This window comes from Archocentrus centrarchus, chromosome 6, assembly GCF_007364275.1.
Source record: "Archocentrus centrarchus isolate MPI-CPG fArcCen1 chromosome 6, fArcCen1, whole genome shotgun sequence".
In the NCBI taxonomy this organism is placed as follows: domain Eukaryota; kingdom Metazoa; phylum Chordata; class Actinopteri; order Cichliformes; family Cichlidae; genus Archocentrus; species Archocentrus centrarchus.
In genome coordinates, this window is record NC_044351.1 from 9637025 (window position 1) to 9661572 (window position 24548).

General features: G+C 42.1%; 1 protein-coding gene across 1 annotated transcript in view; it reads right to left on the reverse strand.

Moving 5' to 3' along the window:
• swap70b (switching B cell complex subunit SWAP70b) overlaps nucleotides 1-24548 on the reverse strand; it is a 42669-nt gene that overhangs the window by 13256 nt on the left and 4865 nt on the right. Inside the window, 5 exon segments of the mRNA XM_030731842.1 lie at nucleotides 2957-3138; nucleotides 4505-4613; nucleotides 4920-5066; nucleotides 6537-6764; nucleotides 7791-7964. Of these exon segments, the coding sequence (XP_030587702.1) occupies nucleotides 2957-3138; nucleotides 4505-4613; nucleotides 4920-5066; nucleotides 6537-6764; nucleotides 7791-7964 (840 nt within the window).

Consider the following 24548-nt stretch of genomic DNA (forward strand, 5'->3'; position numbering starts at 1 on the left):
CGTTAGGCAATGTGGTTTAAGTGTCTTACCCAAGGACACAACGCAGAACGCTCGAACCTTGCAGCTTCTGGCTGCAAGGTGAGCGCCTATCCACTGCGCCACTGCCACTATCTATCTATCTACCTCAACAATGGAGGTGCGGAACATGGCCCAGTATCGACTGAATGTCCCCAGCCTCCCTCTCAATGCTGTCATCGTTCTGCTGGAGGTAGAAGTTAAAGATCTGATGGACTGGGGAAAAATCTATCAACCTGTGACTAGATTAACCTGGTGGCACAGGCACTTATGAACACCCTTATGTTCGAACATGGCGTTTGTTATGGATAAACTGATTTGCACAGATCACTGTTCCGGTTCAGATCAGGCAGACTCCAGGTCTCACCAATGTTGTCCAGATAATCTCGCAATAGGATAATGGAGTCACCAGGTGGGGCACCCTCCAGGACTGCACCCAGCAGCTCCAAGAGGGCTAGCTACCCATTTCTCAACCCAAAGGTGCATCCATCCATATGCTGGGGAAAAACCCCAACATACAGGCAGCGAGCCAACTCCAGACTAGAACAGAGTCCAGCCCCTCTCCAGGATCTCAAATTCTCAAAGCAACCTGAGTTTTGACAGTTTGGAGGGTGGGGCTTAAAGGAAGAAGGCCCTTAATGTGACTGGTTACTTTAAAGAAATTGCACCATAGCCTCTGTGACTGACAGGTTTAGTTTACTGTTTTAAAATGAGTTACGCAATGGCAGCAACATAGTTGATTTTTCCACTTTGACTCTGGGAGGAAAATTTTTTTTAAAAATCTTAAAAAAACCTGAGAACTCGATGGCAAGTTTTGAAGTAGTCCCAAATTTATGTTGGCTTATGTATGTGTCTTCATTTTAGCCAAAGTTATAACTGCTAGATTCTGATGTACACTTCCTTTCCTGATCCTCATTATGAGTTTAAAAAAAGAAATAAAATCATAATTAAAAAAAAAAAAAAAAAAAAAAAAAAAAAAAGGTATGTGATTTTGTATGACAGACTAATAGGACATGAGTGCAGAGGCTTTAGTGTAAGATTTCTTCAGCATTAAAGTAATCTGGTGATGGATGTCAGTACTTTCACTGCTACACAGCAAAAAAAAAATGGCTGACTAGTCAAACTTCATTTTCCAAATTGTAAACAAATACGGTGAACCTGTATTTCACAGAGTCATGACCGCTTTGAAAGCGACCAATCACATTAGGGCCCTTCCTTGTTTGGGCTTTACCCCCAAACTGTCAAAAGTCAGGTTGATTCAAGCAAGCAGAATTCAGGTTTTAGAGCAGAGCTGCCTGCGAGAGTGTGAATCTGTTACAATACTGATGTAGACTCTCATGTGCATGACGGTTTCTTTGTGCACTTGGCTGATGAGTTCTATGTGCTGAATTTTACACGCAAAATTCAACATTACAGTGGAATTTCATTGCACGAGTGGCAATGAATACATGCATCCATGAAATTAAATTTGCTTGTGGTTATGTTTTATCCTGTATATCCCTTTTGACACAAATATAATTCCATAAAAAGCGGAGAGAGGCAACACATTGCTTTCAACTTTTTTTAGGCACTTTTCCAAACTGAGTGCCACATCATGAGTATCTTCCTGTAGAGACTGTCTGAAAAATGTGCAGCATTAAACCTGCCAGCCTGTCCAGTTTTCACACATGGATTGGAGCCCTGAACTTTTATAAAACTTATCTGACAAAGGTGCATGTGAGAACACAAATGAGCCAGTCTTTAACTGCCAGTGTGATGTAACACTGTGTGAATAGTGCAGCCAATAGTGAGGTGCAGTTCCCACATATATCAACATAAGGAGTTCCTTTTTCTAAACTACACAGTGCATTTCCAATAGTGCAAAACTGAAGCAGAAAACACTCAAGTGTCAAAATGACTTATTCAAGCCTGCTTTTCAATCTGCTTTTCAGTGTGACTGTTAAGAATAACCACAATGCTTGAAACACAGTCTGTACCACTTTAAAACACTTCAGAACATGCCATCTTACTCCAGTGCATTTTATGCTGGATCCTGGTAGAGGAATGGCTCCTATGCTTCCTTTTTAATCTGAGACTGAGCTGTGCTTTGAGGGGTTGCTGTTTTTGAATATACAGGTTTGTAACTTCCTCCAGTTTGATTAACTCACTAAAGAATCCCACGACTTAATTGATTTTTTTTTTTTTAACTCTGTTCATAATTTCTCATTTATTTAAATGTCCTGGTGTTTATCCGTCATGCAGCAGATGCATGTCCAGCTTTATATGCAGACATTCCTCTCTTCACAACCTCAGTAACCACATCTCCTTTATAGTGTCTTCCTAGTTTCTGAAGTTACATTCTAAAGAGAAGGGCTGTTTTAATCCAAATTTATTATTGCCAGTCCAACTATCTGCTTTGTTCTGTTTGTCTTAGTTTTATATTTTTTACATTTTAACAACTGGAAATAACCTCCAACTGATGCACAATTCTTTTTTTTTTTTTTTTTTAGCTCAGAGGATAAAAGTCAGTGGAGACAGGCTTCACTCAACATGATCAGTGTCATGTCTGAACATCACATACTGCTCTTAAGCTGTATGCATACTTTGCACTCATTTCGCTTATGATTCTTTGTCTCTATATGACCCACATTCACTCAGTCTTTCCCACAAAAATATGCAGCTCTGTTGCACAACCACAACGATTGACTTCCTTATTTCAATACAAATTGCATATAAAATATAGCCAAGTGCTGTTTTAAGTCATTTTTTTTCCTCTTGACAATCTGTGTAGGCTTTTGTGTTTTATGAGGTCTGCATTTGTTTTTTGACACTCTTTACACCTTTCATTTCTGTTCATTGTCGTCTTTGAGACACCATGAAAAGGAAGTGATAGTGAGGCAGATGTTTTCTGACCAGACTAAATCCACAGAGCAACACTGACTGTGTATGTTTCATGCCTTACCTTTCTCATGTTCTCCAGTTCACGCTGCTTCGCCTCATTTGCCATCTGCAGCTCACTCATCCTCAGCTCCAGCTCCTCCTGTTCGGCCTGCTGCTTCAGTCGCACCTCTCGGCGCTTCTGTCGAGCCTCACGGTGCGGTGCTGGTCGGCCCTGACGCAGCAGAGTCACGCAGGTCTGAACAGCTGAGACATGAATGTCACATAAAAGGTTTTGAGTTTTAGATATTTTTTTTCAAGCTGCTCTGTGAATCACCACAGAGAGGCTTGCATGCCTGCATAATCCCATGACCTATGTTGCTACAGGCAATCTGCCCCTGGTAGGATTTCCCAAAGCAAACTGGTCCTGGGTGAGAGGTCAAATTAAGAGTTATTCAGGAAAGTTATCATGAGAAGACAACCTATGGACACGGCTACCCTGCCCAGGATAAGGTTACCAGGACCCACCCTAGACCCAGGCCTGGGGGTGGGGGAGAAGTGTGCCTGGTGGCTCGTCCTCAGCCCATGGGGCCCAGTTGAGCACAGCCTGAAAGCATTAGATAGGCACACTCTCTTGTTGGACCACCACTTGCAGGAGGGGTCATAGGAGTTTGGTGCTTTGTGAATCAGCCAGCAGTCATGGGTGGAGGCCCTGGTGCGCCAATCCTTGGTTGACAAATCTGACTTTGGTGGTGAAGGAGGCCGAGCTAGTGTGTGAGGTTGAGAACTACTGGCCAGAGATAGCTGGACTTTACATCAATGCACAACTTGGGCTCTGGATCCAGGCTCCTGGGGAAGGGCTGGACTCTGTACTACTCTGGGGTTGCCCATGCTGAGTGGCAGCAGGCGAGGGGTGGGTATACTCATATCCCCCCAGTTTGATGCCTGTAAGTCGGGGGTCACCCAGGTGGATCAGAGGGTTATTTCCCAGTAGCTCCGGCTTGGGGAATGATTCCTGAATGTTGTTTGTGCTTATGCGTTGAACAACAGTTAAGTGTACCCAACCTTCTTGGTCCCTGGGTGGGGAACCCTTTCTGGGGACTACGGGACATGTGGTCAGTGACAACGCAATCTGGTATGTGACTGGGAGGGGCAGCCTGCCCGATCTAAACCTGAGCCGTACTTTGTTTCTAAACTTCTGTGGTCATTGCAGTTTGTCCATAATGAACACCATGTTTGAACATAAGGGTGTTCATAAGTACACGTGGCAGCAGCGATGTGTGCGCTGTACGCATCAGGAGAGCTGAATGTAAAAGCCAAGACACTGATCTACTGGTCAATCTACATTTCTACCCTCATCTCTAGTTACAAACTGCGGGTAGTGACCAAAACAACGAGATCGTGGAACGCGAGGTTGCTGGGCACAGAGGGGTCTGGGATAGGATGGTTTTGGCTTTGCTTTAACGGCGTCAAAATATCAGAAGTTTATTTGCAGCAGCAGGAGTGAACAACTGATTTACTGTTTTATCACAATGAGGCAGACAGCAGAAAACTATTAACAGATTCTAAATTGACCAGCACAAAGAATAAAGCTGTGGTTTTTCATTTTGAATAAAACCTTCATAGAACTCACCTTGGATCCATTCCTGTTTCTTCTTCTTGTCAGATGCACTGATTTCAAAGCTTTTTTGTGATGACTTGATGAGGAAGAGACACTTCTTTCCCTCTTTATCTTGTAAAGGCTGCAGTGATATACAGATATAATATACAGTATAATATACAGATCAATATGCAGATAAAGAATAGGCCAGAATATGGAATTCTACAACCAATAACTCAATGTCCACTTGTTGGCGCTCTCAGAGCTATGGTACATATATCCATTTTTTGAGTTTGTAACGCTCACTCAATAAAGAAAAACTTACACGGGGAATCAATCCCTAATCTGATGCATATTGTATTCTAATATTCTCTTCATACTCATTGTAATCGAGGCCAGGGAGCTGAGACACATGTAGAGGTTTTTACTAAAGACAGCAGGTTCTTGCCTCCACACTGCAGTTTTCATCCAATAGGATGTCTCCTTTCTTTTCAGCCAAGTCTTCTCCAACATAGTATGAGATCGTGTTAGGCTTCAACATGAACCAGCGCTCCGTCCAGTTCTTCCTCTTGTGCCCTTTCTTCATCATGTAGCCCTGCGGAAAGACAATAGTTGGTGGCTAAAACAACACTCATATAATAACAGCAAGCTTTATGGTAAAACAATCATTTACATGTTGGTTTTCATTTATAAACATTAAACTCTCTTTAGCTTAGTTTGCTAAGTTTCTCTTTTTCTCACCCTGCCTAATATAACCACAACCTGGTGAATTAGTTGATTCTCATTTATTTCTAATGACAATCTGCTTATATCCATATTCAAGGACATTTCAATTGTCATGCATTTTGTTTTTTATTATACAACATTTTGTCTTAACTGTGAAATGAGGAGGAGTTTTCACTGCTCCTTCACAGATGATTTGACCAAAAGTGCAGCCGCAATCCTTTTGTTAAAAATGGCTTGAAAAATCCACATTTGCAGTATTTCAACATTTCCAGGACACTGGCTGAGAAGATGATTTATATTTGTGAATATAATTTTGAATGTAATTATTTTCAAAATGCAAAAACTTGTTTAAGCCCACCACACCTCTGAAAAACAATTTAGGATTGAGGCTGTGTTAAGTTCATCTAAACTTAGTGCAAAACAAAGGAAATTTGTTTGGTTGATTCTTTCTTTGTTGTAACAATGCTTCTTGGCAATAAATCCTAAAACATTTGGAAAGCCTGTTTATTTCGCATTAAATGGTGCCACATTTGTGAGGAAAATCCATTTGTGGGTTGAGCAACAGAGTTGCCAAAGCCAAACAGCTTATTCTGCTACTGACACTTGTTTTGATCTTCTGGTACCCCAAGTGCTGACAGGCCTGTCGTCATTGGAGGCAATATCAGTGACGAGAGATACAGAGATGAGATTCTGCAACCGGCGGCAATCCTATATCTCCACAGTCTGGGGCTGAACTTTATCTTCCAAGATGACAACGCTCACCCCAACAGAGCAGAGACTAGCTCCAGAATTTGGAAAAGGATGGAATGGCCTGCCTGTAGTCCTGACCTCAACCCTATTGACCACTTGTGGGATCAGCTTGGGCGTGCTGTTTGTGCCAGAATGACCAACACAACCACATTGGCTGATTTCTGGCAAATGCTGGTTGAAGATTGGGATGCCATTTTACAGCAGTGTGTGACTGAGCTGATGACCAGCACAAGGAGGTGGTGCCAGGCTGTTGTGGCAGTGTTGAGTCCCAGCCTCGTTTAGCTTTTGCCTCCTCCCTTTGAAATTAGTGTGGTGAGCTTGGTCATAAACAGCTCTTTATTTTACTTAAAACAGTTTTAGTTTTTAACAGCTTTACTCAAAATAAAGTAAAATTAGTACATTTGGAGTGGAATGTTTTCCACTGTGGACTTTAATTTAGTGTGAAATCGAAGACTCCTAAAGTTTTTGTGGTACATGTCTCACAGTTATTACAGTTGACTGCATCGGTACCCTGTGAGAATTGAAAGGAAGATGACAGGGGTTTCGTGATGAAGACTGTATCATTAGTCTGTTCTTATGAGTTGCCCACCTGTTTGAGCACATCAAGGATGAGTTCCTGGTAAACTTCGCTGATTCCCATGGAGAGTGTCTGATGGTCCATGCCCTTACTAAACTGACCTGACCCAACTAGGTTGATGAGTTCCCATGCACTAAGACACTGCTGCCTTGAGTTCAGCTGCAGCTTATAGTCCTCGAAACGCTCCTCCACCCAGCTGCCTCCCATCGCCTCTGTCAGCTTACGCAAGAAGTACTCAATCTGTATATGGACACAAAACAAACAAAAGCAGTGTCATTTTTCATCCAAACACACAGCTGCTCATTTACAATAAAACATAAGTGTCACCATTTCTGTATTTTTCCTACAATTCATCTTTACATGACTGCAGCAGCAAAATGCACATCTCATTTGCAAACAAACAGTCTTCCTGTGTTTCAGCTCTGATGTTTGTCATCCCCAACAATAAATCTTCCAGCATTTGTAAAAGAACAGGAAGCTCAAAACTTCCCTTTCTGCTCTTGAGCAACGGACATTTTCCCACTGGCTACAAGGGACACAGTGAAGCGCCGCATATACAATATGCTATTCTGCATCTACTACTGTAAATAAAACTGTGAGAATGTAGATGAATAAAATCCCATTTGTGCCAGTGCTTCTCCTGTCTAAATATTTAAAGTTTACTATTGCTCACAAAGCTAAACTAAATTTAATGCGATTCCTCAGCCAGTAGTCAGAATCATTACAAGTTAGTGTATTACTGCATGCACCTTAAAAAGGGCTTTTGATGTGACACAAATGCAACTTCTCAAGTTATTGCATTCACAAGATTTTCAGTAAACTTAACCTCTGACCTTGAGGTCAAGGTCACCAAAATTAAAACTTATCTGAGATTTTTAGTATAAAATGGTATAAATTTGAAAATCCTACATCTCCTTATTCTCAAGTATCGCGTTCACAAAGTTGGATGTCCACGACACCAGCACAGCCCAGCCCCCTCCTAGCCCCCCGCCTCTCAGGGTGACACCAATACCCCATCAGCCTTTAAAGGCTGAGGGGTAAAAAGTTAATGTGCATTACATCCCATCATAGTGGATTTAAAAAACACAAAACCTTTCAATGTTGAGTTTTTGAAACTACGAAATGTTAAACTCAGGCAGCTTCAAAAAGCCCACATGGGGATTTAATGTTGCACTCAATAAAAGGTAACACTGATCAACCCTCTATAACAACTATGGGGAGGGCGCAACAGTGAGTGCATTACAACAGCATCCCACTTTCTCTGACCTCCTCAGTGACGATGATCAGCGGGTATCGGTCTTCAGACAGGAAGTTGAAGATGCACCAGATCTTAAAGGCATCATCATTGGAGATCTGCAACTGATTCTGCCCAAAGTTCTTCCTGAAGCACAACGTCCAGCACATTTTGTTGAAGTCTTGACGGTTGAAGTTATCAGTCGCCTGCAGCAGAGCAGAAAATATCATCAGATTATGTTCAACGCCAAGGAAGAACTGTTTCCTCTTTCATTAGTTGGAAAACCAAACAGATTAATGTGCCTGAGTTGGCACCAAAAAATGTGTAAGTTGGTCTTTTTATTTTTGAATTATTTTGGTTGAAAGTGTGACAAAAAAAAAGTTTCACGTTTCTATAAAGCTGACATTTCAAACCAAGAAGTATCATATATTTCATATATTTTTTTCCCCAAGTTCTTTACACACAATTTTAACAATACACACCATGTGTACTGCGCTATTGTTTGGTTGGCTGTAGCTCAGGTGCTAGAGTGTGTCGTCTAGTGTCTAATCAGAAGGTCAGTGGATGGATTCTCCAGCTGCTCCAGTCCGCATGTCAAAGTATCCTTGGGCAAGATACTAAACCCTGAATTACCCCCAATGCATCCATTGGAGTGCGTGTGTTTGCGCATGAATGTTCGACAAGGCTCCAAGGTATAGAAGAAAAGTGCTTCTATGGATGCGTATGATTGGGTGAATGGGTAGTCCTAAGTGCTCTGAGTGCTTAGTAAGAGTAGAAAAGTGCTATACAAGTAGCAGCCCATTTTCCATTCTCTTATTTACTAGCACATGTCCATGCTACAGCATTGTTTGGTGCGTGATTTTAGTCCTTTGTTAGAGTTGCCAGGCAACATGATGACAAATTATTACAAAATTAAAATCATGCTTTGCATTTATAAAAAGTGTTGCAGGTGCAGAAACCCTACAAATTGGTCATTTTAGCCCAGTCATAGGTGTTTGTTAGACAAAATGATGACGAGTGGGCAAACAGATTGCGTATTACAGTAAGATACACAAACAAAAGATTTTAAGATTATTTTAATGTAATATGGTAGAGATCCTGTTAGTGTGACATGTGAGAGAAAACAGAAACAGGGGGTGGGGGGGGTAGCATCTCTAGGGTTCAAATTCCAGAGCAAAATGAGAGAAAAGTTCTTAAAAAGGTCTAATCAGTGCTGTGGAGGGGAATGTTTTCTTTGAGCCAGTGAACAGTAGCATCTCCATGGAGACTACTGGCTAGCTGAGTGTGTGGTTATTTGGATTAGGAGCACATCTTGTCCTGCTGGCAGTCGCCACTAGCAAATGAGCCCAAAACATCTTCCAACGTTCGCTCCAATTAGAAACCAGTCAACCCTGTAACTGAATTCATCAAGGATCATGTTTATGGTCCATGATTCCAGCTCAAAACCATGATTACACACCACCTGCAGCGGCTCTGTGCTCCAGAAGCCGTGTCCAACCCACAGTTTCAGAAACACTGGTCTAAAGATGGCATTCAGGACATTCAGCACTGCTTGACATTCCTCAGCTACGAGACAATACAAACTTTAGTGGAACTATCATTCTCATTTTCAGCTTTATATTTTTATTCTTAATAGCTTACTACAGTAGCTTTGCATTTTTCACTATTTAAAAATAATCCTTATTTATCTTATACTGGGCCTTAGTAGATGAACTGGGGGTTTGCACCAACAAACAAGCCATTTTTAGCTTCTTTCCCTTTAAGTTGTCTTTTTTTCTAATTGGTTGCCCCTTGCAAACATGTATCTGTAAGTAACTGAGATGACCATACTAAGGATATCCTCTCTGACATCATACAGATGCAAGATTAGGGGGAAAAAAAAAAGTCTGAAATAAACTGTGTAGCAGTCTGGAGTCTGAGCTTATGGCTCAAAGGCATGATTTGTCATATGCGGACCTCATTCATCTTAAGGAAGTCTGTTTTTTTTACTCTTAGCCCTTTCTTTCTTTGAGGTCTTTAAACGGGAGAATTGTGTTACTGATCTGGCAAGTAGACAGATCCATCTGCATGACCGCTGCTGATTATGGCTCTGTGAGTCCCAGAAACAGCCTGAATGTGGATTCAGCGTTATGGTTCTTATACCAATCGCAATCTGAAAAAGTGTTCCAATTCCAACCATCACATTTTACCCAACACTGTGCTAAAGCCAGTTCCCTTTTCCACTGGTAATAAATAGGATGCAGAGTTTGTGAATTATGTTCACGTCATAATAAATATAAAAAAAAAAAAAAAGCTACTTCAGCCATGCTCTGCTAATTCTTATCCTGAATCCTCTCATAGGAGTTTTAGTTATTCTCCATTTTCCATGCGGTGTGAGAAAGTTATAGAAACATTCAGCTCAAGTGAATGACTGCAGCGCAGCAGCATGAACTTTTTCAGGATCTGATGTAACCCACTATTGTGTTCATTTAGGCTGAGCGCCTGTGTGAAAACCTGTGCTAGATGATAAAGCGATACTACTTCTGCAAGCTTGGAGAGTGACCATAAAACATTTGAAGGAATTATTTTAAATATAATTTTATTGCCTTGTGTCTGCTACATTATACATATACTCAACAACATTGTAAATCAGGGCTAACCTTCAATGATCTTTCAAGTCTAAATAAATGAAAAAATGAAACATTTTTCACAAAAAAAACCAAAACTCACAATTATGTTAACTGAGTACACAACACAGCATATGAACATGTACTATGTCTGTGTAGATTCTCAGTTATCCAGGTCATAGTAGTCTCTGGAGCTTGAAAAAGGCAACTGGACTTCTTTTTGTTTCTTGAAGACGTTTCACCTCTCATCCGAAAGGCTTCTTCAGTTCTCAACCAAATGGTGGAGAGACCCAGGTATTTAAACCCCTGTGGGCGTAGTCCCCTGGAGGTGGTTATGACCCTCTATTGATCATGTGCTTGAACACATGTGCCCAGGTGTGAAGGGGGCGTGGGTCATATTTAATCAGTGGTTTCAGTTGAAACCAATTTAGGACTCCGCTCCATTGTTTCCTGTGGCCTATTGAGGTCACTGGAACAAAGGTGTGAATGGGGGTTGAGACGTCTGGGAAGGGAGCTCAGGACAGCACTGTAAGCGGGGGAAAGTTGGTGACGTAATCCACCTCCTCTGTTCAATGATGGTTGTTCACAGTGGACATAGATGGCTTCTTTCACTCCTCTTTCAAACCATCTGTTTTCCCTGTCCAAAATGTGGACATTGGCATCCTCAAAAGAGTGCCCTTTTTCCTTCAGATGCAGATGTACTGCTGAATCTTGTCCTGTCGAAGTGGCTCTTCTATGTTGTGCCATTCGTTTGTGAAGAGGCTGTTTGGTTTCACCAATGTAGAGGTCCGAGCACTCTTCACTGCACTGAACAGCATACACTACATCGCTGATCTTGTGTTTGGCGGGTTTGTCCTTGGGATGAACCAGTTTTTGTCTTAGGGTGTGACTTGGTTTGAAGTATACTGAGATGTCATGCTTGGAGAAAATTCTTCTGAGTTTCTCTGACAAGCCTGACACATATGGGATGACAATGTTGTTCCTCTTGTCCTTCCCATTCTCTGTAGTTTGTGTTTGGCCTTCATTCCTGTGCATCTTAGCTGATTTGATGAAGGCCCAGTTGGGGTAACCGCATGTTTTGAGGGCTTTCTTAATGTGTGTGTGTTCCTTATGCTTCCCTTCTGCCTTAGAGGGAACACTTTCCGCATGGTGTTGTAGGGTCCTGATCACCCCAAGTTTGTGTTCCAGAGGGTGGTGGGAGTCAAAGAGGAGATACTGGTCTGTGTGTGTGGGCTTCCGGTAAACTTCAATGTTGAGGCTTCCATCTTCCTCGATAAGCACCGCACAGTCCAGGAATGGTAACTTGTTATCTCTGGTGTCCTCCCTGGTAAAACGTATGTATTTATCCACTGAGTTAATGTGACGAGTGAAGGCTTCTACTTCTTGGGTTTTGATTTTGACCCAGGTGTCATCTACATATCTGTACCAGTGGCTAGGTGCCATCCCTTTGAAAGAACCAAGAGCTTTACTTTCCACTTCCTCCATGTAAAGGTTGGCTACAATGGGAGACACTGGGGAGCCCATGGCACATCCATGCTTCTGTCTGTAGAATCCATCATTGTATTTAAAATATGTTGTGGTAAGGCAGAGATCTAAAAGTGCACAAATCTGATCTGGGGTGAAGCTGGTTCTGTTCAGTAAGGAATCGTCTTCCTGTAGTCGTCTTCTGACGGTCTCCACTGCCTCAGTTGTAGGTATGCAAGTGAAAAGTGAAACCACATCAAAGGACACCATGGTTTCATCTGGATCCAGTACAAGATTCTGGACCTTGTTAGTAAAATCTGTAGAGTTTTCAATGTGGTGGGGTGTGATGCCAACAAGCGGTGATAAGATGGTGGCGAGGTGTTTGGAAATGTTGTAGGTGACCGAGTTTATACTGCTGATAATGGGTCAAAGTGGGACTCCTTCTTTGTGGATCTTTGGGAGTCCATAAATGCATGGAGTGGCTTCTCCAGGGTACAGGCGGTAGTAAGTGGGGCGGTCAATGGCTTTTTCCTTTTCAAGTTGTTGCAGGCAGCAAACAACTTTTTTCTTGTAGTTGCTTGTGGGATCACGTCTCAAGACCTCGTAAGTATTGTTGTCACTGAGGAGTGTAGTAATTTTGTTGTGGTAATCCGATGAATTCAGCACAACCGTGCACCTCCCCTTGTCGGCTGGCAGTATGGTGATGTTTTGATCCTTGCTTAGGGCTGTGATGGCCTTCTTCTCCTGAATGGTGAGGTTGGATGGAGGAAGTCTTGCACTGGAGAGAGTGGCTGAAACTTTCATCCTGATCTGTTCTGCTACAGGATGAGAAAGTTTGTTATTTCTTATAGCGGTTTCTGTTGCTGTGATGAGGTCTACTATAGGAAGCTGTTGTGGGGCTATGGCAAAGTTGAGTCCTTTGGCTAGCACATTTTCTTCTGGTTTGGTGAGGACCCTGTCTGATAGGTTCTTCACCCACTTTCCTTGGTTTCCATTGCTTATCGTGTCGTCCTGTTTGTTAACAGATGAATGGTATGCCTTGGTTTGCAGAGTTTGAAATTTACGTAGTTGTCTTTCCTTGCCTTTGATGTGTTGTGCGAGCTGGGCTTTGTCCACAAATGTAGAAACTTCTTCTGCAATGATGTGAGGTAAGAGTGATGAGAGTTTCTGCTGAGTCTGGTGGATTTTGTTCTGGAGTGCATCTATGGTGAAATGGACCTGTCTTATCCTTTCACTTAAAAGGTGGTTCTGTGCTCTCCATAGAATTTGGTCAGCTCTATGTCCTTTTACTGTGGAACCAAGGTGCAAACTCTTGGGAACCAGTCTGGACTGTCTGCATCTCAAGTTGAAACGAAGGTGGTTCCTGTAGTCCGCTAGCTTTCTTGAGTCCCTTTCATACTCCCGCACCAATTGAAGGGTGTTCCTCCCAAAGTGCAAGGCAATATGTCTGTGTAGATTCTCAGTTATCCAGGTCATAGTAGTCTCTGGAGCTTGAAAAAGGCGACTGGACTTCTTTTTGTTTCTTGAAGACGTTTCACCTCTCATCCGAAAGGCTTCTTCAGTTCTCAACCAAATGGTGGAGAGACCCAGGTATTTAAACCCCTGTGGGCGTAGTCCCCTGGAGGTGGTTATGACCCTCTATTGATCATGTGCTTGAACACATGTGCCCAGGTGTGAAGGGGGCGTGGGTCATATTTAATCAGTGGTTTCAGTTGAAACCAACTTAGGACTCCGCTCCATTGTTTCCTGTGGCCTATTGAGGTCACTGGAACAAAGGTGTGAATGGGGGTTGAGACGTCTGGGAAGGGAGCTCAGGACACAAATGTACTAATTTCACAAATTTACTAGTTACTATCTCTGCACCATCCTTTTGCCCCATTACACCCAACAGTTTACAACAAACCATCAATGATATTCATTTATGTCTTTGTGAGAAAGGCAAAGGCGTGACACATTAGGCTAATTTCCAGATCATACTTTTACTCTTGGACTGTAATAGAATAGAGAGAATAGCAGCTTTGCATGATTCATAATTCAAAATAATTCCCTTTTACCTTATTCTAGGCTTGGTGCAGCCCATCAGTTTATCCTGTCCAAAACAAGCCATTTTAGCCCATCTCCCTTTAAGGCCATCCAGAATTAAAGCCAAATTTCTTTTAATTGGCCTCTGCATGGTAGCCTCTCCCACCAGCAGAGATACCCCCTCTCCATGATGTCATGACATGAAACTGGACTTTTAGAGCAGTCTAAAGACTGAACCTTAGGCTCGCAGGGATTACCGGTACATGCACTGACCTCATCTTTGGAACTTTGGCCGTGTTTAACGTGAGCATCCCCTTCTGCAAAAGATATGACCGAAAACAAGGAATTTTGCACTTTAGGGCCACTATAATAAATTTAACTACCATTAGATGGGTCATAATTTACCACACCTCAAATATCTCAAATCCAGTCTTTAAGCCAACATGGAACAAAAAATAATGTTTATTCTATGAGTGAGTAAACTCCATTCACTGGGGAAAAATGCACATAATACAACTGAAACCACATAACTACGAGGTGAACTTTGTGAAGAGAAACTATAAATCATTTGTGGTGACATTTAATGTTCTGCTGACAGACACCTGTCAGACTTGCAGCTTGACTTGTGAACTGCATGTCTGTTAAAGACAAACTGAGGGATGGACCACAGTAAAGTGGATACACTGCAGTGGATGTTTTAGTAGAACAGTCATTTCACTGCCCACAATTATGACCCAAAAAAATGTTAGGAGGGGTCATCTGACACCATGTCAACCATGTGTCATGATGATAATATGCTGTACCTAATTTTAAAAGGTTTATTTAAAATAAATAAATGGAGCCAGCGAAAATAAATAAGCAAGATACATATTCTCATTTTCTTCTGATACACAGATTAAATGTTTTGGGTAATGTGACATTAATCCTGCTGGTTCTCTGTACGTGTTCAGATGGATCATTGTGTTGAACTGTGGACCTACATTTGTTACTGCTGGGATCAGTTACAGCTGAGATTATTAAGGCTGCTGTTTGTTCATGAAGCTGAAACTATAGTCTTTAATAGCTTCCTGTAACACAACTGTTTAAGGCTAAAAATAGATTCTCGGTGGAGTAAAAAACAAAAACAATGGCATGCTGGTGTAAAAAGGCTCTTCCCATCATAAATATTTTGTCATCTGCTGATGGTTCTGACAGTAAGTCTGACTTAAAACAGTGCCTTCTGATGTTAATCAGTAGCATGAGTCTCTCAGGATGATGTTTTCAGGCAGCTGAATGTGCATCAAACTTGAACAATTAAGCAGTCTGGAGCTCAACAGATGAGAAGGGGGGCAGAGAGGAAGTTGTGAAAGCAGGTTTTGTTGTGAAAGAGTTTCTTTGTTTCATGCTTGTCTTGTTTTTCTTTTTGTTCTTAGCTAGCTGGTTCTCGCTGTCTTTTCTCCTCCTGTTCAAGCTCACTTGCATTATCTGCACTTCAAAACAGTGAGACCCTTGTAAGCAATTCATCCCCACTGCCGCATGTTCATTGGGATTCAGGATCTCAACTTCAGCCTTATCCCACACAGGAATGGCAGCGAAGTGTAACAAATGGAGTCAGACTGGAATTAAGTGTAAGATGATAACAAGCTCATCACCAGTTCGACAGGACTGTCAGCTTTTTAATTAAAGACTTGCAGGGAAATGAGATCCACACCAGTGACAGGAGCAGCTGAATCACATTATGATATGAAAGTCAAGTCAAGTCATTTGAAAGGAGGAAACTGGCAGAGTTTTTAAATGGTCCAGAGCACAAAAACAGGTGTTGTTAGGGTGGCTCACTAAAGGTATCTGGCATCAATATCCTGATTAAAAGAATGATAATACACTAGAGTAAAATTTTTTCATGCTTCCAAAAATCAGTTTGAAGACTGAGAGGTCTCCGATCAGCAGATATCCAAATGTATACAGCTTCAAGTTACTGTAGGGCTCGGGTCTGTCTGTATACCGTTCCCCTGCTTGTATAGTCTGTGGTTGCTGTGAATTAGCACGGCAAAGTTCACCAAATCTCAACTCAAAGTGAGAGCATCTTATTTCTGCAGAAAAACCACAGATTACTGCAGTTCTTCTGACATGATTGAGGTGAAAACTTTGTCTTAATAAATAAGTATTTGAGCCCTTCTGAAAATAGAAAAAAAATATATGGATGGAAGCAGTCTGGTGATGGTAGGAGAGTGGATTCACATTTCTAAATAAAACATCTATGTCCACATGTGCAAAGAAACCAGTTATCTGTCCATACTAGCTGTGAAAAGATCCAACACTGAGAGTCCACACTACATCCTCACACTTCTGTATTGCCTGCAAGTGACAACAACTACAGTTTTAATAACCACAGCTGTAAACTGCAATTTAAGCTACCGGAAGCAACTTAAATTGCAGCACCACTGAGGTCAGTTCTGGCTCAGTCTCTGGGTTGGTGAACTTTTTTTTTTTTCTTTTTTTGCTGTCTGTTGGCTTGTTTTTAAAATAAGTATAGTAACCAATTTTCTTCAAGGCTTGTTTGAGAATATTTCAATAATTATTCTACTCAAGTGTTGAGTTCTTCCATTAGTTTGTGAGAGTCGTCCTTCTTTGGTTCTCAGACTGAACAATGGCAACAACCTGTAATCCTGGTTCCTGTACTTGTGTTTTCTACGTTACCAAGAAAACCAAAACAAAAGAAGAAGAAGAAAAAAAAACAAACAAACAAAAAAAAAACAACAACAAAAAAAACCAAAAAAGAACGGATCTCTTCATTCTCAACATCCAGAACGTTTTCAAAGTAATATGCACCATCATAGGTATCGGCCACTTGGTGTTAACTTGTAGCACTTTTGATATTGTCACAGTAATAATGCTAAACTGGACAATGTTGTGTTTTTCAGCTTGGTTTGATCAACTGGATCAAAGCTGTGGCTCTGGGTTCTTTACTGTCTTGCTGGATCAACGTCACATTTGAGTGACCTCTCATAGGGCTTGCTCCTGTATTGAAGTTATGAAAAATCAAAAACCTTGGGGGAAAAAAAAAAATAATAAGGTGACCTGCCACCTCTACTGTACTTCGAGGTCTTATAACTTGGGCAAAATTAAAGGGAACCTTATTTTATTTTTTTAAGGTTTCTGAAGACAAATTGGCCTCTTAAGCTCTTAACCTATAGCTCAAACAGTCCTTATATGCATGAATGCATTTTAAATTTCTGCTGTACCTAATAAATGTGAGGTTTCAGTATGAATTTGAAATTAAGTTGATCTCTTTCAGTCACTTTAGCACAAAGTCCCAAATGTCTTATAGGCAGTCTGCAGCTGAGCAAGGAAACACTGTGCCTTACACACCCACCTGATTATGCTAAAAATGCTGAAGCTGATACACAAGACTAAATGAAGAGTCTGGATTTTCCTGACAGTAGAGAACTATTGTAACAAGAGTAGTCATCACATCGGACAACTTGACTTAGAACAACGAACATTATTTGTCTCTCTTTTTAACATACACACATAAATGTTTCAGCCTCACAAAACATCACTTGTTTCTGTGGAGTGCAACACTCCATCACACTACAAAGTGCTCAGTCCTGAGCTTCAACATCACCTCTCTTTTCTGGCAAATCAGCAGAGGAAAGTGTTTTAGTGTCATGCAACAGAGCTCAACAATCACATCGCATGGACATATGCCACACACACACACACACACACACGTTTCTGTATTCGCACAAGAGAAAATGTTACAGGTCTGCCTTTTATTCTCTGCTGCACTGTTAGAGTGAGTTGGTGAAGATGATGTACAGACTGCCTTTATCTGTACTTCCTGTCTGCAGTATAAATGTAGACACACACACACACACACTTTTTCCTGACTAGCAACTGTGTTCATTTGTAAAACAAGATGCTTGTTCTCCTGGTTCCAACACACACACACACACACACACACACACACACACACACACACACACACACACACACACACACACACACACACACACACACCATACATACAGTTTCCTTGTGTGACAGGGTGGAGTTTCCTCAGGAGTGAGTGAAGTTGAATGCTTTGACCAACACCCCAATTCTCCCCCTCAATGCATGGGTGGGATGGTTGTGTGTGGAAAAGTACATAGAAGTGTGTGTGTGTGTGTCTGCCTGTGACGTCATGTCTCTGTTCCTCAAACTAAATTCAGCATTTACATTTTCTTGAAAGAATGCCACTCTTGTCACAAACAAATAAGGAGTCACTAATTCTAAATGCTGCCAAATTGAACTTGAATACACAAATCTTTCAAAGATTGAAACCTGATTTGAGGAAAATTTGTATAAAATTCTCAAAACACCACAAGTATTTCCAACGGATTAAATAGTGCAGTAATACAAATTTGAGGTTGAATGTTTCATCCCCAGAAGCAGGAAAATGCTGAAATATAACATTATCGTGAAATAAGAGGTTTTATCCATCATGAAAGCTACTTAAGTGTGATGGAGCTGTATATTAAATGAATGCTTCATCACAAACACTACAGTTGCAATGAGCACTGTTAAACATGTTAAACAACTTTTGTTCAATCATCTCCTGATGAAAGGAACAATGAGGAACTTATGAGGTAACTTTGAAAACCAAGAGGAAATTCCAAGTTGCTCACAAGTTGCTGACTGTTGCTGTCAGAAAACGCGTGCACGCGCGCACACACACACACACACACAAAAAAAAACAAAAAAAAAAAACTTACTAATCATCTGTGGTTAAATTGTTTCAGCAACACTCATGAGTACATCTTAACTACACAACACCAGCTGCCAGTATGCTTGATATCCAGAAATATCTACTTAATGCACTCTCTGAGGACCATGTGTAATTTAGCAGTTTTATCATTCACATAAGGAAATAAACCACATCAGGCACAATAAAACAGTCATTTACACCACCATCAAGAGCAGGAAGAGTAACGTAGTGTTAATCCAAGATTTCATCTAGCAGAACTCCAGCTGAATCAACTCATCAACTATTTTCATAATCAAGTCATTTTTACGACACAAAAATGCATGGAAAAACAAAACAGCACTGAATACATTTCAAAACAACAATCAGATCACCCAAAAACTGCTGGGCTACATATAATTAAAATAAATAATCATCAATAGAGTCGGGTATAAGGCATCCAGGGGCCTATTCCAGGAAGCATGTTCAACAAACTGAGTTTATAAACCTACTCTGAGTTGATCAACTCTGAGATCGGCAACTCAGAGTTTCCCGTTCCAGAACAGCTGATCAGGGTTAGTTCAATCAATTCTGAGTATGATCACCCTGATTTAGCGTGTGCGTGAGTAAGGAAAGAAAGCCATCATCAATGGAGCACTGATACCAGGATTCACCATGGCAACGGGGAAAGAAAGAGCGGAGCCTCCATTTTAATCCGGTGGATGGAGGATCGCACGTGTCAGTGTGGAGCATGATGAGTCACTTTAATCAGCCTGACCCACTCTGTCATCATCATGGACAGAATAAAAGTTTGTTATAAAAAATATAATTTCTTTTATAATGTCTGCTGTCATCATTTACACAACTTGAATCTCCATCAGATGAAGCTGAATCCTAATTTTACATTTGATTTATAAAATCTAGTTACTCAGCCTGACGGACAAACTGCAGGAGACAGAAAGTGAAGATAAAAATGTGGAGAAACAGCTCAGACTGAGTTTACTGACCGACCTGTTAGAGACTGAGACAGCAGCAGACCCCGGGGGGAGCTGACTTCAGGTCAGTTTGTTACTTAATAACTGTTTTTGCTGCAGTTTATGACAGCTCAGTTTATGACAGTTCAGTTTATGGTTATTTGTTTAAATAATTGTACAGTAAAAATGGAATCTATTGATGGAATAGCAACCTCACTTTATGCATTTAATTAACTGAGGATTTCATTATTTCTGCCATTACTGGATAAAAATGAGATTTGCAGAAAAACTGCTTTAATGTTTCCAGTTTAACCATTTTAATCTGATCTAAGTTCAGCAGATAGATGACAGCTCTCTGACAGCCACAGCAGAGATGTTTCACTGAGTTACTGTTAAAGGTCAGAGTTCAGTCATAGTTTCATATTTAGCTGAAAACATTCAGAGCAGCTTTCCAAGTCTGTAATGAATGTAAAGTTTTACCAGTAAAGGCAAACATGCTATGATAAATGCCTCAGCTTTATACGTTTTAACATTCAGTGCATTTTGGGAGGATGAGGCATTTTAATTAAAGAATGCAGATTGTGTCGGGAAGATGAAACCATTATGAACAGATCCAGGCTGGATGAGCTACAAAATAACTGGAGCCTGAACTGGATCTGGGCCTTATCGCATCTGAATCCGTGATCCTGATCCATTTGGATCCTCCTGCTGCGCGGGTGGACTCGGACACAGTTTGCGGATCCGTTATAGAGCCTATGATCACCGATTTTGGTGATTTTCAGTGGAAAATATGTGGAAATTCTCACACTGAATTTCAGACAACGTAACCTTCAAAATGACATCATTTAAGTCACTTTAAATCCATTTAGTTCAGTTTTCAAGTCTTCAACTATTTCAGCCTCATCTTCACTCAAACATTCACATCATCTCCAGGATCCGGACATTTTTCCATCCAAAGTGTGTTCTGTGTCTAAAGCTTCATAGTGATCAGTGTAATGTAACAGTGATGCTACAGTTACTACAGTAAATGTTTCAGAGGAACTGACTGACAGTCTGACAGCTGCGCTCATTATAAATCCGCGACATCATCGCTGTCTCTGTCCTTACAGCCTGTTGACGAGCGAACGACTGTAAAAGCTTCATGTTACGTACAAAAATAACGAACTATGTCCTGTCGCCTGTTTGTGTCTATTGTTGAGTGAATGGGCATCTAGGAGGAGCGGGCCGCCCTCTGCGGTGGGGGCGAGGGCGCCAACCTCGGGTGCTGCAGTGCTCCGGGATGCTGTCACCGCGGCCCCGGGCTCACCTCCCCCTGCCCTGTGCTGGGGTGTGGGAGGTCGGGGTGCCTATTGAGCCAGCGGACAGCTGGCTCTCTTCTTCCAGGATTTTTCCTGGTCATATGCCCCCCCCCCTCCCCCTCCCCATACACAAACACACACACACACACACACAGAATACACATCACTCACAGATGTAGGATGGAGAGGCCACGTGGAGAGCTGCACCACCACTTGCCTCTCCGTTTTAATTGCACTTTAGTCATTATAACTCACAACACATACACACTTACACCCTGATACACATAGGACCTTTGGGGCAGGCATGTTACTCAGAGGTTGATGAGATGGGCCGCTGAGGCGGCCCCACTCGGATCCTCGTCACTGTCTGTCTCCAAATTTTATTTGCACTTTAGACATGGAGGGTTTTGGGGGGGCAGTGTGGGCAAGCGCTGACGACCAACAGTTGGCGCTTGTGGCATAACTGTCCCCTCAATTTTAACTGCACCCTATACACCTCATTCACTCACAAACATTAACACATAGACCTACAAGTTGGGGAGGAGGAGGGGTGGATGGGTCATCTTACACCCCGATTTCTTGCGTCTCGCCCGGGGTAGGGGTCGGGTGGTTCCTTGGGGACCGGGCTGGTGGCGTCCTGGGGTCGCTGTTGGCCCTGGGGTGGTTTCCACTTGCCCCGCCTTCAGAGGGTGGGTAGCTATGGATGAATGTGTGTCTTTGTGTATTTGTCACCGTCTCCGTGAGTATGGGTGGGTGAGTGAATGTGTATGTATGGCATATCTGTGTGTGGGTAAGTATGTATGGGCATGTATGAGTATCTGTGTATAAATGTGTACACGGGTGTCTGGGTGTGTTTGTATGTATGGCTGGACCTGGGTCTGGGCCTTGTGCCTTGCCTCCTGGCCACTCCTTGCTGGTTGCCTCCTCCCCCCTACCCCCCTGGGATGGGGGTGCCTCGGGGTTCCTGGGTGGGGCTGGGTGTTCTGGCGTGGGTACTGGCCTGCCCCCCTTGGGGGTGCGGTGCGGGGCTGCGTTGGCTTCTTCGGCGTGGGGGGGGGCTCTGTGGAGGGTCGGGCGGTCCTTGGGTGCCGTGGGCCCGGGAGCCCTGCCGCCGGCCAGTGCAGGGGGCTGGCCGCTGGGGGGGGGCTGGCTTCTCATCGCCTTGGGTTCCCTGGAGCCCTCGCTCCTCGACTGGGGGGGCTCCGTCTGAGACCACCCTCTCCCGTCTGCTGGGGTAGGTGTGCGGTTGTCTTTGGACTGAGTGGCCGGGGGTCTTCCTGGCTCTTGGTGGGCTGCTGGTGGCCTGGGGTTCCGGGGGCTTTCCGTACCTGCCTCTGGCTTCTGATGGGTGGAGCTGCAGCGTTTTGCCCTCATTGGTAAGTACGTTCCATGACACAGACACAAACATGACACAGACACAAACGCCCACTCAATCACAACTCAACAAAATTGTTGGTGTGCGTAACATGCTTTGTTAGTTTTGTTTTTCACACACAAATTTATTTTTGCAAGTATTGATAGTATTTTTTTATATGTTAAAGTGATGAAGTATCTGATTAATAGACTTGTGCTCTTTCCCCTTTTTTTTTTTTTTTTTTTTGCTCCCTTTCTCTCTCCCTTTTTCTTCTCTTTATTTTCCTCTTCTTCAGCCTGTCAGCTCTGGCTGTTACATAGTATGTGGAAAAATAACTCAGATAAATAAAATAAAGGGTTAAAACATCAACAAGAAGAGCCTATTGAGAACCTATAGAGCTCATCTTGAAATAGCAAATATGTTTGGCACAACAACGCATTCAGATCACAGTTCTGCTTGCAAGATCTACCAGACATGACAGGCTAAAAAAAAAAAAAAAAAAAAAAAAAAATAACGAACTAACGTCTAACTGGGATTTCAGTGCTTGTAGAAACATAAACGTCTGCAGATGAATTCGCTCCACTGATCGCTTTGCAGAGTCTTTATGAATGACGAAATGAATCGGAGTGTCAGACTGGTGGTTCAGGTGCGGCAGGAGGGGAGGAGTCAGAGAGATACTCAGAGTTTTTTGGATAAAACCTGCCAGCGAGCAGGTTAGGTTCACAGAGTCTGTTACCTCGGTAACTGACTCAGAGTTGGAGTTAGCTCTCTTTCTGGAACTGAAAAAAACCCGAGTTTCCCTCATTTTAGGGTTAACAAACTCGGAGTTATTAGCAAAACCTGCTTTCTGGAATAGGCCCCTGGAATGTTCAGTAACACAACAGAGTTCCAGAACCTTTAATCGTGGCAACAAGAATTCCAAACAATCCAAAGGAATTCCACTAGAGCTCACTGCTGCTTATGACATCACAAAGGGACAAGCATTTTCTCTTGTCATGGTGTCTAGCTAAACAATTGCAAACGCTCCATTTATCTTGTGACCCCATTATGACATGACAGAGTGAGCTGCCTCAGTGTTCAATAATGTTTTGTGTTGCTGTGTGGGAGCAATACAATGGATACAGTAGAATGACATCAGCACAATGTAGCTACAAATGCACTGTGTCAATCAATGGATCTTTGTAGTGGAAAAAGTAAATAGGGGTGCCACCACAGTGTCCTGAAATCTAATTTTCTGCATCACTAAATATGACTTTAATACAGTTAATTACATTTAAACATGATGATGATGGTGTTGTCTGATGTTCAAGTGAACAACAGTTACAGGCAAACAGCTGTATGCTTGGAGTCTTTAACACACAGAGTAATCAATCACAATCCAGGCTGGAAAGAGTCTTTCAGCTTTTGCGTTTAGTAACTAATAGAACCATACTTAGCTTCAATGACCTCCATAATGTGTGTTCTGTAGAGACTTGCACCACAACAATGAGAACTTGGAACCATTCCTCCCAGAAACCTTTTTTAAATGCATTGATATTTCTGGGATGTTTTGTCATAAGAGTCAGGTCATCCCACTGCATCTAGGTAGTATTAAGATCTAAACTCCAACTTTACTGGGTAACCCCTTCTCCAAAAGCTACCTGGAATCAGGGTTTCCCATTAAAGAGGCTAGAAGTATTTGGAGAGATATATCGAGTTACTGAAAAAGTCTACTCGTATCAAGAACAACTTATTTGTATGAATCATACATTGATCACAACTTTCACAGAATGTTGGAATCTGCAGTAAGGCAAATTTTCTACAAACTCAGAAGATTCATCTGATGCTACTCACAATAGGAGAGAATGTCCTGCAAAGATCACCCAAAGAGGTTAACGTGGGTCAAACACCTTTCGAAATCTGGAATTAATATCTGTCAACTGTGTTTACTATAAGACAAATAGTGATTAAGAATGGTTCTGCAAACAAAGCCCAACTAAGATGTTCCACAACAATGCCCCCCAAAAAAATACCATTCCTGTTGTTAAGCATGGTGGAGGGAGCATCATGGTTTGACACTGCTTTGCTATCTCAGGGCTCAGATTCTATAAATGAACGGAATTTATATAACACTTTTCCAATCTAATCAACCACTCATACAGTGCTTTAACTCTACACATACAGCGCACTCACAAACCCCAATACTCACACTCACAAAACCCCATCACAACTGGGAAATGTAGCATCTTGTGCAAGAACATGTGGACAGAAAATTTACAGAGCAAGTCTACACGAGGTGGGATGATGCAAGAGGACAATGATCCAAATCTAAATTAAGAACAGAGGCGTTGGGAAAGAAGAAAACAGGCTTTGAAAGTCTGGCCTTAACTC